The sequence below is a fragment of the Penicillium odoratum genome, assembly GCF_028828045.1.
Source record: "Penicillium odoratum strain IBT 22623 chromosome Unknown utg000008l_segment0_segment0, whole genome shotgun sequence".
NCBI classification, from domain to species: domain Eukaryota; kingdom Fungi; phylum Ascomycota; class Eurotiomycetes; order Eurotiales; family Aspergillaceae; genus Penicillium; species Penicillium odoratum.
Window position 1 is genome coordinate 42,822 of NW_026643150.1, and position 16,164 is coordinate 58,985.

The following is a 16,164-nucleotide window of genomic DNA, read 5'->3' on the forward strand; positions in this document are numbered from 1 at the left end:
CGCTTCTTGCACCCTTTGCTCGTCGACTCTGCAATACTGTGGCAATTTCAGCGGCAGCGGAGAGAGCCTTTTCACAGATGAACCTTCAGCATACAAAAGTCCGAAATAGGCTCGAGCCCCACCGCGTTGAAAAACTGCTCTTCGTGCAGATCAATAAACGACAATTCCGGACAGAACGGCCTCCCGAAGTTGCGCAAGAATCACTCCTTCAAGAAGAGGATAACGAGATAGAGAGGGTTTTGCAGCGAAACCAAGTGCTAGACGATCTATCAGGGGGCTCATATCAACTACTAGAGCAACCACCGGAGCAACCACTAGAGCAACCGCCAGAGCAACCGCCAGAGCAACCGCCAGAGCAACCGCCAGAGCAACCGCCAGAGCAACCGCCAGAGCAACCGCCAGAGCAACCGCCAGAGCAACCGCCAGAGCAACCGCCAGAGCAACCACCAGAGCAACCACCAGAGCAACCAACAGAGCAATCACCAACGTCTGCCCTGGTTTTAGCATTGAATTCAGCTTTGACTTCAGCTTCAGAATCAACAAATCCTGCCCTCATTTCTGCGTTGAAGTCGAGGCTTAACTCCTTGTTGAAGCCAACTTCGGAGCCTCCCCTTAGTCCTTCAACGAAACCCACAACAAATTCAGATTCAGCTCATCTTATGCGGACGAGGTCGAAGCGTGTATCTGAATGGCCTCAAGGAGTTCCAGATGATTCCAAGCGGCCAACTCGGCGACGGCGGGGGATAGATGACACATGATGTCTATGTCACGTGCTTTACGTTCGACTGTTTTGATTGGAAGAATGGAAGATAATCATTACCACTTTGGGACTAGCTAGATTTCAAGATTTCAAGCCCCATTTCAAATTACATTTCAAGCAGCCAAATTTCAGGAATTTCGAAATTTTGAAATTTCATTTTGACATCCCTAGCCAAGACCAAAACAGCAAACAGTACAAACACCGAAACTTCGGCACGCCTACGGAGGCGAGTAGCGGCCAATTTATCAATACCCCTAAAAACCAGGCAGAAACAGCAAAAATGGCAGAAAACATAAAAATACTGGATTTCGAGAAAACAGTAATTTACATATTCAAGGTAAATAAGTCCAATATTAGTCAAATTTTACTAAGTCCCAACTGTATGCCACTTTTCCGACGACATGTTTCAGAGTACATCAAATATCATAATTCGTTTCCCATCCGCCCTCAAAAAAATAGGCTTTGGTGTGTTACCGGTATTCCAATCGTCAACTACAGCTTCCCTCCACCTGGGAAGCAATACAGGTGCGAATTGAGCGAGGAAACCTATCAAATCCTAAACGAAAATGCATGCATGAGAAAATAGCGTACAAAACCCTTCAGAACCCATCTATCCCTATCAAAAGCGCCTGCGTCTACTGGTACGCTGGCTTACAAGCTCAGGGGTATCTCTCCTTCTTCTTCTTGACCGTGTTGGACGCCCTGCTGGCGCTGCTGTAGGGGCCTCAGGGGCAAGATCGGGGATCTCGAGGTTCTCGGTATCGCTGTAGGCAGGCGGAGATGACCAGAGACGGTCTTCGTAGAGCTCAGTAACCACTGGGGCTACGGGGGCTGCTGGGGCTATGGGGGCTACTGGGGCTGTAAGGGCTGCGGGGGCTACCGGGGCGGTAAGAGTAGTATCTGAATGCTGTGATATTATCACATGAAGGGTCCAACGGTCCTTAAATCCTTTAACAAGGCCCAAATTATGGTCACAAAACTCCTGGAGGGGCGTATTTGGGCGACATTCAACCATAAATGCTGTAGGATCTCGGTTATTGGCCGTTTTGACGTCCCTCGCAAGTAAATACCCGTCGAATTCATCCAAAGTCGGGTTATACCCCTTCCTCTCCAGCAGCGCGACATTGGTGGGGGTCAATATGTCGAATTCGACAAATTGACGTGTATTTTGGACGATGAATTCGGGAGGAAAGTCGGGGTTCAAAACGACTAAAAGAGCCAAAAAGTTAGCAAATATATCGAATGTGTATAGAAAAAGCAGAGAATCAGGAACGCAAACCCTCTCTAATTTGCGTAATTGGTCCACCACGCTCCCAAAGATAGACATATGTTACCAACTTGATTTGTGGTGGGGTAGGCGCTGGCGCCGGAGCTCGACCAATTTGCTGGTTTCTCGCCTGGGACCCAGCCCCGTAAGACCTTGTAGCAGCTTCATACCCTGTCAGCTGAAGGGCCTGAGTATTGACCTGCGCAGGCGTACGAATAGGCGTAGGGGCAGGGGTAGAGGTAAGGGTAGGGGTAGGTGAAGCTTGAGAACTTTGCCACTCTAGAAATCTTGCGATAATTGCGTTGGAATCGGACATATTTGGAGGAATTAAGCAATAAATTGATGAATAAAAGTGGATTATGTGGAAGATACTGATGGGAAAAAGTGCTATTTAGTATACGAAATCAACCACATATTCATCATCATGTTTTGCAAACGCAAAATTCGTTACCCGAGACCAAAATTCGTTGCGCAACCTAAGACATTAGATTATCAACCACTTTCCGCTGTTACACCCTCTGCTGCACCTGAATTCCGCCAATTATATCCATCTAAGGGCTTGTCACAAACGCTGAATTTCGGCTGCATACCAGAATCTTCATGGTCTAATGCTCGAATCCGCAGCTGCTCGTACACAGATCGATATGGCTGTAAGGGGTTATCACCCGGTCGGTAGAGAGGTGGATTTTCGGGGTCAAATCCCCCTGGAATGATATCATTCAGCTGTGTAGAGCACCACGCCAGAGTAGCAGGTGGAAGATATTCTATAGGATCCCATGGTGCGACATTTTCGTACAGGATTTGATAGGTTTCCTCGCTCACTTCGCACTTGTATTGCTTCCCAGGTGGAGGGAAGTCGTAGTTGACGAGTGGAATACCGGTAACACACCCAAGCCTATTTTTTTGAGGGCGGATGGGAAACGAATTATGATCTTTGATGTACTCTGAAACATGTCGTCGGATAAGTGGCATATAGATGGCGAGAAGGGCGACCTGGTCTGTAATATTTGCTGCTGAAAAGAGGTGTGATTCTCGTAAAATCATGAAGTAATGACGATAGATAAATAAACACGTTTTCTGTAGTTTCGACCAAAACGATTCAATACGCTGGTTTTCTGTGCTTTTACTTAGTAGAAAACAATCACGAAGACGTGTAATCGTAGGATCTTCCACCCTCCGGAGTGCAAGATGAAAATCAGCCATCATATGCCCTTCAACACCTAAATCACAGCGGATAAAACGCGGAATACACCCAGCATGCTGAATACAGTCAAGATATTGACGTCCAACACTCACAGCTGTGCGTGCGCTTATACCGGTATAAATCCACATGATTTTGCGAGAGTATCCATCAATAGCAGCATAAATCTCGAATCCATAAGGTTCAAGCTTCATATGCCCATCAACATGCCAGACGAAATTAGCCCCAGGGCAGCTATAGCTACCACGGCCACGCTGGAGGTCGTTTGTGCGGCGTAAAACTGCGTCAGGGCGGATTTCTCGGTAAACGTCGTAGATTAGATCACTAAAGAAGAAATCAGCACGTTTCTCTCCCAAATATCTCCCACATATCTCCCAAATATCTCCCAAATATCTCCCACTTACGCTGGATAATATTGCTCATAACGACGGAGGTGGACCTGCATTGCGCGTCGTCCGTACCCCTCAATTTCTCCAGTACGGTCATAATAGGTCAAAACCGCCTGTAACTCCTCTCTTTGCTGGTCACGCTCAACAGGGTCGTCTGTGCGTAATTTGACACCCATTTCCGCCCGAATTCTCCGAAAAGTGCGCTCGGTAAGCGTAGGTAGCACTTTTTGGACATCTCGAGGGCGCATAAGGGGTAGTAGGGTTTTAACATTCTCACGCATATCGGGTCCGGTGCTGTATCTCCGAAAACCCCAGGAATCAAGTCGTCTTCTGAGCGTAATAAGGGTCACGTGCACCTCACGGGCGGCCAGGGCATGCTGAATAGCTTCATGAGTAGCACCGCTCTCAAAAAGGGTCTGTATCTCGTCTCGGTGGGCAGCAAGGTCAATTTGCGGGCGCGGCATGTTGGGTGAAAGGGGGGAAAAGGGTGGAGATAGGTGGATATTAAATGGGTGGATATTAGATGGTAGGATTTAGGGGTTTTCTCGTACAATACGTTACCAAATTGATAAAAGCGGTGAACAAAAGTCATGTGATAAGGTGTTTTGATAAATTGGCCGCTACTCGCCCCCGTACACGCCCCTTCTCCGCCTACGCTCAAACCCCTCTTCTTTCACTTGCACCCCATCAACGCGCCCGTTTCGCTCACGATAACCATTTAAATACCCTTACTTACATATCGCTAACGCTGGCAGAAGCGAGAGAGAAGTGTAGACCGTAGCGCAGGTCCGAACCGTTCCGCAAGCATCTCCCATGGTGATCGATCGCGTCAGCCCTCCGTCTTCGAATAACGCAGTTGCCCCTAGACGCCCGAAGCGCCCAGGCGGGTTAAGTCAATGGTTTCTGGAGGCCCGCGGGCACTCCAAGGAATGTGTCGAGCACTTACGCAGCTGCGGAACCGACTATGGTGTGATATGTGTCTGACAGGTGGCGGAACTGGCCAAGTAGGCGAGTGGCCAGCATCAAGGCTGCAGCTTTAGGCGCACGCTCTGGCCTGGTGAGCCAGGACGTCCATACGCCCGGTGGACGTTCGATGCCGAAGATTTCGGCGCGAAGCGTGGCTTAACGAGGGCAGGTCAGCAGCTCGTGCTTTGTGTCCATCTCGCCACGCTCGCAGTGGTGGCATCTGGAAGAGTTCAAGTCTGGCACTCCATCCTCAAGTGCCCGAGCTACCTTTCCTCGCGCCATGCGGAGATGGTTGCCAGATAGGCCGGCAGGGTCAGCTTACCTGCTTGCATCTGGATGAGTGCAGCGCTGGTCGGTCTGCAGAGTGGCTTGTGGAGCTCGAAAACCGCTATGGTGGGTTCGGGGAAGAGCTCTCGGACGTATTCGCCGTGGGTGAAGGTCTGTCGCTAACGTGATCCACGGTCGCCCGAGCGACCCCATCGAAAATCCACTTCAATAATAATACATACTTTACAACCACAACAAAATGCCACCCCAACGCTCTGAAAAAAAAGCAAAGTTGATAGAGCAAGAGGGTCGCCTTTTATTAGCTATAAAAGCTATAAAAGATGGTAAATATCCCTCTGCTGCAGCTGCTGCACGATCTTTTGAGATACCTGTCTCAACTTTGAAGGCCCGGATCAATGGGCGCGAATCTGCCGCTGAAAAGAGGGCATCTGGCCATATATCTACCCAAGTCGAGGAGCAATCGATAGAGAACTGGCTACTTGATATGGATTCAAGAGGTGCAGCTCTTACTTTACCTATGTTGCGAGATATGGCCAATCTCTTACTTAGTGCAAAGAAAAACACACTATCTACCACTGGTATCAATTGGTCTTCTCAATTTATCAAACGACACCCAAATCTCTCTACTCGACTCTCTCGTAAATACGACCATCAGAGAGCACTCTCAGAAGACCCTCGAATCATCAAACCATGGTTTGATTTGGTTCAAAAGACCATTGAAAGGTGGGGTATCGTTTCAGACGATATCTTTAACTTTGATGAGAGTGGTTTTGCTATGGGTATCGGCGCAACACAAAAAATTATCACTTCTTCAGAATACCACGGGAAAAGAGCTCTTTTGCAAGCTGGAAATCGTGAGTGGGTAACCACAATTGAGTGTATTCGAGCTTCTGGAAGTGTTATGCCTCCACTCTTTATTTTTAAGGGGAAAAAGTTTCCGGAGCATCTACGCCCCTTTCTTCTTTTAAATCAAAAAGGAGCACGTCTCACTATGAGTGAAGATGGCTGGACTACCAATACAATTGGTTTATGGTGGTTAAAACATCTTTTTATCCCAAATATTGGGATAAGAGTGGGAAAATATTGCCTACTGGTCCTCGATGGTCATGGGAGTCATTTAACCCCCGAATTTGACCAACTTTGTGAAGAAAACCAAATTATCGCAATTTGTATGCCTCCTCATGCCTCTCACCTTTTACAACCTTTGGATGTGGGCTGCTTTTCGGTTTTAAAGAGGCTTTTTGGAGAAGCGGTTTCAACTTTGATGCGGAACGGAGTCAACTCTATTGAAAGGGAAGATTTCCTTGAACTTATCGCTGAAGCGAGAATTGGTGCTTTTAAGACTTCTACTATACAAAATAGCTTCTCAGCTACTGGATTAGCACCATTTGATGCTAATAAAGTCTTGGAAAAGCTAAATGTGCGCCTAGATTCCCTTCCTTCTTTCGAGGTTATCTCCCAGAGACCACCCTCTTCCGGCAGTGATAGTGATCCAAATACTCTCTGGACTCTCTTAAAGTTCACAAAATCGCAATCTCGGATCAAGAAAGGTCTAGAATCTTCATCTTCAATCCTCTCTTCACCAACAAAAAGAGAGCTTCAGAAGACCTATTATATGACTATTAAAGTCGTCCACCACCATATTTTTCTCCAGAATCGCTGTACCCAATTGGAGGCTACCAACAAGAAACAGACAAAAAACGAGAGACCATACATAAGTTTACTACCCAGAAAGGTATCTTTGGGGGTCTAGAGAGTGGTAAAGATGATGTGGTTTATGAGGATGAAGATAATGGTAAAGATATATATTTACCAAAGGTATCTACAAATACGGTTGTTGAGCCTACTTTACCTTCTATGCCCATAGTTCGGCGGCAGGTGACATGTTCTGGGTGTCAGATGAAAGGGCATACATATACTTATTGCCCTACTCGCTTTAGATAACAAAATTCATGTTATTTTTGTGGTTTTAATAGTCATTGAAAATTGGTGATTATTGAAAAGTTGGTGGGGTCGCTCGGGCGACCGTGGATCACGTTATGAGCCCGGATTCCTATAGATCCTGCCAAATTGAAGCTATATCCGACCGAATTAAGGCATATTTGACCTGTTTCGACCGGTTTTTGGATAAAACGGCAGCCCCTGAAAACCTCCGCGCACACGAATTCGGATATTATTGACCATGGACTCGATTGGTTCTGTCTCAACATGGAGAGGAGAGAAGCTAAAGAGCTCTACCCGGTGGACTTCGTGGTATCAGGCCATGAAGCGCCTTGGACAGAGCCTAGACGTTTGGGACCTTTGTGACCCAGAACGGGGTCACCGGACCCCTCGACCCCTGATCGAATAACCTATCATGCCGGCTGCACCGGTCCTGGATATACCGGACGATACAGATGAAGATGAGATACGGTCGATTAAGGAGGATTATCGAGATGAGAGGACCGTCTGGCGGGACGAAATGGATAACTTCAAGATCCAGCTGGCTGCGTACAAGGATCAGCAGCGCGGACTGCGGATAATAGACCAGGCGATTACTGCATCTGTGGACTCGGCATTAAACCGAGTCCTCGACCGGCTGGATACGCCCCGTGAACGGTTTTCACTCCTGAAAGAAAGATTCGGACGGACGTATATCCATGGGGTCGAGACCCTCTGGAAATGGAGGGAGGAGTGCATAAAAGGACCGAGTAAGGGTCAGGACGTACTCCGCTGGCTGGACGAATGGGAGGAGCTGCGTGAAGAAGTTGTCAGTCTAGAATATGAGGATTCGACCCACCATGCACTACTACTGCTAAAAGCTTCCAAATACGTCCTACCGAGCTGGTGGGAAAGCCGATTCCAGGAGATGGTGGTTAATCGAGAATCGATAGACGTACAGACTCTGATCGAATCCCTCAGGGCCACATACCAGGAATCCCAGCTGAACAAGAAGCCCCAGAACTCAAGCTCCAGGCCCGCTTTTGCGACTTCGACCTTCCAGGGGCATAAGGAAGCAAGGCCTAACAACCAGGGTCCACCGACTAAGTCCGAGGGATTCGGAGACAGGAAGCAGTGCCCCTGCGGGGGTGCCCACCCCGTACTGAAGTGCTGGACCCTAAATGAAGATGAACGCCCTACCGAATATCAGGTGTCTAACCGCCGTCTGGAAGCTGTCCGACGTGCGTATGAGAAGGAACCTGAATGGAAGGTATGGGTAGAAACAAAGATGAAGGAAAATAAAGCGAAATCCTGCATGGACTCGAAATCTGACGACCATATTGCGTATGCCACCGCCCTGGCGACCTGGGACGTACAGTATCGGGACCAATGGGTGCTGGACTCGGGGGCAAATGTGCATGTCTGTAATGATCGGTCCAAGTTCGTGGATTATCAGGAGATGCCCACGTCTTTCCGTACAGGCGATAGCCATACCCCGGTCCAGGGGGTAGGCACAGCGACCATGACGGGCGTAAATCCTGCTACAGGTAAGAAGATGTCAGTGACCTTCTCTGACTGCCTGTATTCGCCTACTTTCCACTGTAATTTGGTCTCGCTAGCACGCCTAGAGGATCGAGGGTCATGGTGGGATATGAAGAGAGGATATATCGTGGATAACGGACGAAAGCCGGTGCTGGCCGTAAATCGCCATGTGGAGCATGGGATTTATGTGTTTAATCGGCCGGAAATCCCCACAACCGCAGAACTCGCTTTTACCACGAAGACCTCCGCAAAACCGCTCAAATCTACTACCACAGCAGAGATATGGCATAGACGACTAGGTCATGTCCACTATGGTATCATCAAGAAGCTTCCGGAGATGGTCGAAGGTGCACAAATCGAGGATGGGGATGAGCAACCGGGATCGGACGTATGCATGGTATGCAACCTGGTTAAAGCACCCCGCCAGATATCTCGAAGACCTATCGGCAAGCACTATGGGCGGTGTGGACGGGTCTACTTTGATCTGATCCAGATGACGATGGGTTATAATAAGCACTGCTGGATTACTCATTTTTACATTGAAGGGATTCATCTCCACTGGGCTATGACCCATATTAACAAAAACGGGTGTCAGGATGCGATTTTGAGCTTTATTGCGTTCGCTATCCGCTAGCTGAAGCTGCCGATCAAGGTATAGCACTCAGATAACGAGAAATCCGTGGATGAGAGGATTGAAAAGCTAATTGACTCAATCGAATGCGTCCACACGTTCACGGTGCCATACACACCAGAGATGAATGGACCCGGTGAGAGATCAGGGGGGGTTCTCACGACCCGAGCCCGAGCTTTAATAAAGGAGGGACAGCTGCCGACAGCCCTGTGGCCAGAAGCGATTTATGCAGCTATTTATCTGTTGAACCGGACGCCTACACAGGTGGAGGGAAAGTGGATCATTCCATGGGATGAGGCACGGAAGTTCATAGATGATTCCGAAAAGCCAAGAACCTCACTGGCGAACGTCAAGATATACGGGTCGCTAGTATACTGCCGGCTGGATGGTATTCCACGCCTGGATAAGATGAGGTCGAGGGCAGAAATCGGCTATCTAGTGGGTTATGTGGCCTCGAATATATGGAAGGTTTGGATCCCGCACAGGGGCCAAGTACGTATGGTTCGAGACGCAGTTTTTGATGAAAACCGGCGGTATTCGGCCGAAATCAGGGACGAGGAGGTACAATTGCCGATCGTCACCGGTATGCCGCCTACGCTGATCGAAGAAGGTGCAGAACATCAATTTATTCTGCAGGGGCTTATAGAGCCTATGGGATCTATTGATTCTATGAATTCTAACAACAGGGATGACGTTCGAGGACTCGCTTCGACGGTAGGGGGTGCCAGTACACCAGATCTTGCCACGGACGAAGTGCTGGCACCACTGGCCGCGGAGGAGCCTGCGGGGTCACAGAACGAAGGTTTAACATATAACAAGGGGACCGAAACACACGGTTGGACACCGCCACCTGAGGACGATTCTATTCCAGATCAGGGGGTGGAGGATGGGCATGAAGCCCAGGATGAGCACGGAGCTCAACTAAACATGGATCTGACACCAGATTCGCCAAATTCACTGCCACAGGAGGATCCGGTAGCAGACCTCGATACTACGGATCTAGGGGCAGACGCGGACGACCAGGAAAACGAATCACAGCTCAACAGGGATATCGAGTCCAGGAGGATCGACGGCCTGGATGTCGATAATATCGTACAAGGACAGAGGGTTCGGACGCAAAGGAGGGACAGAGATTTTGCCTATAATACCACGTTAGCAGATGATGATACTACGTCGGTGACCCTTCAGGCTTTCTCCACTGGTCTTTTTACTCCGAAACCATCCTCCCGCCAGCACAGGGACGATTTACCACCAGCACCAGAGAGATTCAAGGACGTCTGGAAGCATCCACTTAGTGACGGTTTCAGCAAGGCAATGAGGGTCGAACTCGATGCACTACAGGCAAAGAACACATACCAGGTGGTGGATATGCCCAAGGATAAGGGGATTCAGGTCCTGCCGCTGATGTGGGTATACGCCTATAAATTTGACCAGGACGGCTTCCTTATCAAATGCAAAGCGAGGATCTGTGTACGTGGAGACCTGCAGAGGATATCAGCTGAGGAAAAACGGGCGGCTACGCTAGCAGCACGGACAGCGAGGACACTACTCGCTTTGGTGGCAGCTTATAATCTCAACTTACGACAGCGAGATGCCGTGAACGCCTTCTTAAACAGCAGACTCCGTACGGAAGTTTATACCAAAATGCCGGACGGTTTTGCCACTCAAGGGCGGTATTGGCGACTTATGCGGGCCTTGTATGGCCTGAGAATCGCCCCTCGGCTCTGGCACCAGGATGCTGCTTCAGTTTTGAGGAAACTCGGCCTAGAACAGGTAGCCGAGGACCCCTGTGTCTTTGTGGGTGAGGGGGTTATTATATTCTTTTATGTGGACGACATTCTCATTGCCAGTCATCATATGGCCAGGGAGCGTGCTTACCAGCTGGAAAAGGAACTCGAGAAGCACTGGCAGCTGACAGATCAGGGTGAGGCTGAATGGTTTCTGGGTATCCGAATCCTACGGAATCGTGCAGAAAAGAAGCTCTGGTTAGTGCAGGACAGCTACCTTACGGGGGTCGCCGAGAGATATAACCTCACCGGCCGGGGGCCTGTATGGACCCCTGGGGCCGAGGACTAAAGCACCTACGAGGGGCAAGCTACCCCGCAGAGTATTCACGAATATCAGCAGAAGATCGGCTCTGTCCAGTATGCCACCACCATAACCCGGGCGGACGCGGCCAAAAGGGCGTCCATCCTCGCTCAGTTTATGCAAAATCCGGGTCCAAAACACCATGCCGCCGTCGACAGGCTGATCTGTTACCTGTACACAACACGTTATTGGGGAATCCAGTATGGCCCGGTCGAGGACGACAGCGAGGTTGTGAGGATCTCCAGTGACGCCTCGTACGCGGATCACAGCGACAGGAAAAGCTCCGCGGGGTATATTTGCCAGATCTTCGGGGGACCTGTGGACTGGAAGGCCACAAAGCAGCGGACAGTGACGACGTCGACAACCGAGGCCGAGCTGCTGGGATTATCAGACGCCGGCAAGGCCCTGCTGTGGTGGAAACGGTTATTTATGAGAATCGGATTCGAGTATCCGGGGGCGCTGACTATCGAGTGCGATAACAGCCGGACGGTGGATTTGATAAACGCCGAGGACGCACCTTTTGATACCAAGCTGCGGCATGTGGATATCCATGGTCATTGGCTGAGACAAGAGGTCAAGGAAGGGAGGATACGTATCAAATGGGTGCCAACAGCTCAGATGGTCGCTGACGGCTTGACAAAGATGCTGCCGAGGCAGAAACATGAAGCTTTCGTGAAGATGCTGGGCCTGACGGACGTGCAGCACCTAGTTGAGACGGAAGGCTAGTCCCAATCGGGAAATAGAGGTTGATTAGCAAAGAGTGCAGAAATGGAGGAATTGGGTGGTTTTGTGCGGATTTGGGCAGGCCCGCGCGGGGTAGGTCAAGATTCGGCAACACCCGTACGTGCTCTGACAAGGGATTTCGGCCATATTTGTGCGCAGATTTCTCTATGTGCAGCGCTGCCAGAGAGTGCCACCGCTGAGGGGGTGTGTCGCTATGGAGAGATGGTAAATTAGGTAATCTAGTGAGCTTAACGTGAAGTCCGGTTGCGCGGGCGACCCGGTTGAGCGAGCGACCCCACCAAACTTCGAAAAATCATTAATTTTGAACTACCACTAAAACCATCAAATAACTCAAAATTTTGCTAATAAACACGTGAAGGGCATCCAGGATATGTATGACCTTTTATCCCACAGCCAGAACATGTCACATGCCGCCGAACCGAAGGCATAGAAGGTAAAGTAGGCTCAACAACCGCTCTTGTAGATACCTCCGGCAAATATATATCTTTACCATTATCTTCATCCTCATAAACCACATCATCTTTACCACTCTCTAGACCCCCAAAGATACCTTTCTGGGTAGTAAACTTATGTATGGTCTCTCGTTTTTTTGTCTGTTTCTTGTTGGTAGCCTCTAATTGGGTACAGCGATTCTGGAGAAAAATATGGTGGTGGACCACTTTGATAGTCATATCATAGGTCTTCTGAAGCTCTCTTTTTGTTGGTGAAGAGAGGATTGAAGAAGAAGATTCTAGACCTTTTTTGATCCGAGATTGTGATTTTGTGAATTTTGAGAGAGTCCAGAGAGTATTTGGATCACTATCACTGCCGGAAGAGAGTGGTCGCTGTGAGACAATATCGAGAGGAGGAAGGGAATCCAGGCGCACATTTAGCTTTTCCAAGACTTTATTAGCATCAAATGGTGCTAATCCAGTAGCTGAAAAGCTATTTTGTATAGTAGAAGTCTTAAAAGCACCAATTCTCGCATCAGCGATAAGTTCAAGAAAATCTTCCTTATCAATAGAGTTCACTCCATTCCGCATCAAGGTTGAAACCGCTCCTCCATAAAGCCTCTTCAAAACCGAAAAACAGCCCACATCCAAAGGTTGTAAAAGGTGGGAAGCATGAGGAGGTATACAGATTGCGATAATTTGGTTTTCTTCACAAAGTTGGTCAAATTCGGGGGTCAAATGACTCCCATGACCATCGAGGACCAGTAGGCAATATTTCCCCACTCTTGGCCCAATATTTGGGATAAAAAGATGTTTCAACCACCATAAACCAATTGTATTAGTAGTCCAGCCATCTTCACTCATAGTGAGACGTGCTCCTTCTTGATTTAAAAGAAGATAAGGGCGTAGATGCTCTGGAAACTTTTTTCCCTTGAAAATGAAGAGTGGAGGCATAATACTTCCAGAAGCTCGAATACACTCGATTATGGTTACCCACTCGCGATTTCCGGCTTGTAAAAGAGCTCTTTTCCCGTGGTATTCTGCAGAAGTGATAATCTTTTGTGTTGCGCCGATACCCATAGCAAAACCACTCTCATCAAAGTTAAAGATATCGTCCGAGACAATACCCCACTTTTCAATTGTTTTTTGCACCGAATCAAACCATGGTTTAATGATTCTAGGGTCTTCTGAAAGGGCTCTCTGATAGTCGTATTTGCGAGAGAATCGAGTAGAGAGATTTGGGCGTCGTTTGATAAATTCAGCAGGCCAATGATTACCCACAGTAGAGGGCGTAGTTTTTCGGGCATAAAGTAGCAGATTAGCCATATCTCGCAACATAGGCAAAGTAAGAGCTGCCCCTCTAGAATCCATATCCAGTAGCCATTTTTCAATCGATCCTTCCTCAATTTCGGTGAAAATAAAGCGATTGTGTCGCTTTTCAGTAGCAGATTCACGCCCATTAATCCGTGCCTTCAAAGTTGAGACAGGGATATCAAAGGATCGTGCAGCAGCCGCAGCAGAGGGATATTTACCATCTTTTATAGCTTTTATAGCTAATAAAAGACGACCCTCCTGCTCTATTAGCTTTTTTTTCTTATCGGAGCGCTCAGGGGGCATTCTTGTTATGGTTGAAGAAGACGTATTAATATGGAAGTGGATTTTTGGTGGGGTCGCTCGCTCAACCGGGTCGCCCGCGCAACCGGACTTCACGTTAGTCATAATCCGCACATAAGAACCATGGTTCGAGGGCGGGTAATAAATCAGACAATTACACGATCGAGTACGGACCCCATTGGTCGATTAAATACGTCCGTTTACGTGAGCCGACAGCTTAGCTGAATCACGTGGGCCATACAAGGATTCCTGATAAATGAGCATGTAGGGTATTCAGCTTGGAGGGATACGACCAAAGTATGGCTATTTGACGCATTATCAGCTGTAATAGCCATAATTCGGTCTGATAAGTCATATACTTCGATAGTCGTTTGCACTACTTTTGCAAGGTTTTCACCAGAATAGATCCCTGATAGGGGCTCAAACCCTAAAAGCACTTCTCTATACTCCCATGATTCATTTAGAAAATAGCCAGTTATAGCCATAAATGCCTGCTGAAAAGGGGAGGTCCAACAATCAAGGCTAAGCGAGAGCTTAGAATCAGCTGGTAGGGTATCGAGAATAGCCCTCTGTCGGGTAAGTGTCTCTTGTTGTAATAAGCGTTGAATCTTCCGAGCAGAGGGGAAAGATGGGATCGAAGGTGCTGATTGGGTAAGCTATAGAAGATTCCGGAAGTGTAGGCTTTCGATAAGGTGAAAAGGGAGGCGTAGACTAGTAATAGTAGTCAAATGTTGTTTTTCCCATAGATCGTTAGAGAAGGGTAAGGTTGTTTTATTGGTTGGGGTCTATTTGAGAGCTGGTTAGCTTTTTCGGTCGGAAAGATAGGATGAAAAGATCAGATAAAAGTAGAAAAAAGCGTATTTTACCACTTTCTGCATAAGATGCTGAATACTAGGGCGCTTTACCCTTATTAGGCAACTCTGTAAATGCCGCCGGACTGTATTTGTACCAGTTCCCTTCCAATTAGGGTGACCAAGTAAGGTATTGCAGTGAATACATATAACCTTAGGTTCTCCTGTCTGTAGGCTAGCCACTTGCTGTAGACTTACCCAAATATCAGAAGATAGACGCTTTTGGTCCCATTTCATGGAAACCCTAGCTGATTTGGTCCCATACTGAGTTTTCAGCCACCAATCAACAAAATCTTGACTTTCTACCTTTGCCCAGATAGCATATTCAAGATTTTGAAGTTTAATGGTTTGAACTGATGGTGGGAGGGGTGGTGGGAGGCATATTGGCTGGAAAGATGATATAAAATCAGATGGATCAATACTATCACTATAGAGTGATAATTGGCTTAGTTGAGACATATTGGGTATGTAAGGGGTAAGTTAGAGAAAAGTGAGAGAAGAATAAGAGAAGAATGAGAGAAGAGAGGATATGATAAAAGGGGTAAATTATGCTAAGTGGGGCTAGTATCTACTGAGAAAAACTGTCGAAGTCCAGTAATTCTCACCTTTTATCCTCCTAATTCTTCTACAATTTTTAACTATTTATTATAAATAAAATAAAGGATTCAGATAGTAGAGGGGCTAATTTATCAAATTCTCCTTTAAAAATGCTAAAAAATATACTTTTGGGGTAAATTTACTACCAAAGATAGTATTACCAGAAAAGTGGTGAGGGTATACATGCAGTAAATATATATCCTTATACTTAAGTAGTATTATCCACTACTATTCTCTAATATAACCTATACCCTGCCCTTATCCTTGAAAAGAGTGATTAGATATATAAAGATAGTAGTTATCTATCTATAAACAGGAATATTTCATATAAATACAATAGAGAAGATGGATAATAGGGTAGGTGGTATGCGTTTTAACCAAAACAGGGGTAAATAACAGAATTAGTTTCAGATGAGTCATAAGGTTATGCAAGGAAAATCAGGCAGAAACCAGTAAATTCAGGCACCTATGGGCTTTTTTAGGCCCATGGGCATGCCCATCATGGACATGTCCATGGAGAAGTCTAGCCATGACGTCGATGCCGATAAGTAACTGAGCTTTGAGATCGTCAACGAGGTGCGCTTCGATAGTCAGTTTAGCAGCGGCCTGGCCATATGTGGCATGCTGGCCCAGTATATATAAATCGATGGTGATATAACCGTTTGACATATACTTAGAGCCGATTCCTGAGACTGGGATCGGGGGCGAAATCCGTTGGATGGTCGTGTCGAGAGACTTAACGAGCTTGGTGTCGATTAAAGTCATAACGTAGCCAGAATTAAGATAGGAGGTCACCACTTGGTCGGGGGCCATTAGGCTAACTATGGCAGTAGCGTAACGCCATGACCGGAACGCGTAGCCGCTATCATATATGT

At 47.5% G+C, this 16,164-nt stretch overlaps 3 protein-coding genes across 3 annotated transcripts; 1 reads left to right on the forward strand and 2 right to left on the reverse strand.

Moving 5' to 3' along the window:
* Positions 1-1,379: 1,379 nt before the first annotated feature.
* On the reverse strand, positions 1,380-2,343 carry N7520_010252 (uncharacterized protein; the record flags this gene model as incomplete). Its single annotated transcript, XM_057144185.1, has 2 exons — positions 1,380-1,969; positions 2,040-2,343. The coding sequence occupies 2 exons, from the start codon at positions 2,341-2,343 to the stop codon at positions 1,380-1,382; spliced, it is 894 nt and encodes a 297-aa protein (XP_056989939.1).
* A 176-nt stretch (positions 2,344-2,519) lies between these two features.
* On the reverse strand, positions 2,520-4,081 carry N7520_010253 (uncharacterized protein; the record flags this gene model as incomplete). Its single annotated transcript, XM_057144186.1, has 2 exons — positions 2,520-3,552; positions 3,633-4,081. The coding sequence occupies 2 exons, from the start codon at positions 4,079-4,081 to the stop codon at positions 2,520-2,522; spliced, it is 1,482 nt and encodes a 493-aa protein (XP_056989940.1).
* Positions 4,082-7,227: 3,146 nt separating this feature from the next.
* N7520_010254 (uncharacterized protein) lies at positions 7,228-10,144 on the forward strand (the record flags this gene model as incomplete). Its single annotated transcript, XM_057144187.1, has 3 exons — positions 7,228-8,061; positions 9,601-10,071; positions 10,124-10,144. The coding sequence occupies 3 exons, from the start codon at positions 7,228-7,230 to the stop codon at positions 10,142-10,144; spliced, it is 1,326 nt and encodes a 441-aa protein (XP_056989941.1).
* Positions 10,145-16,164: the final 6,020 nt, after the last annotated feature.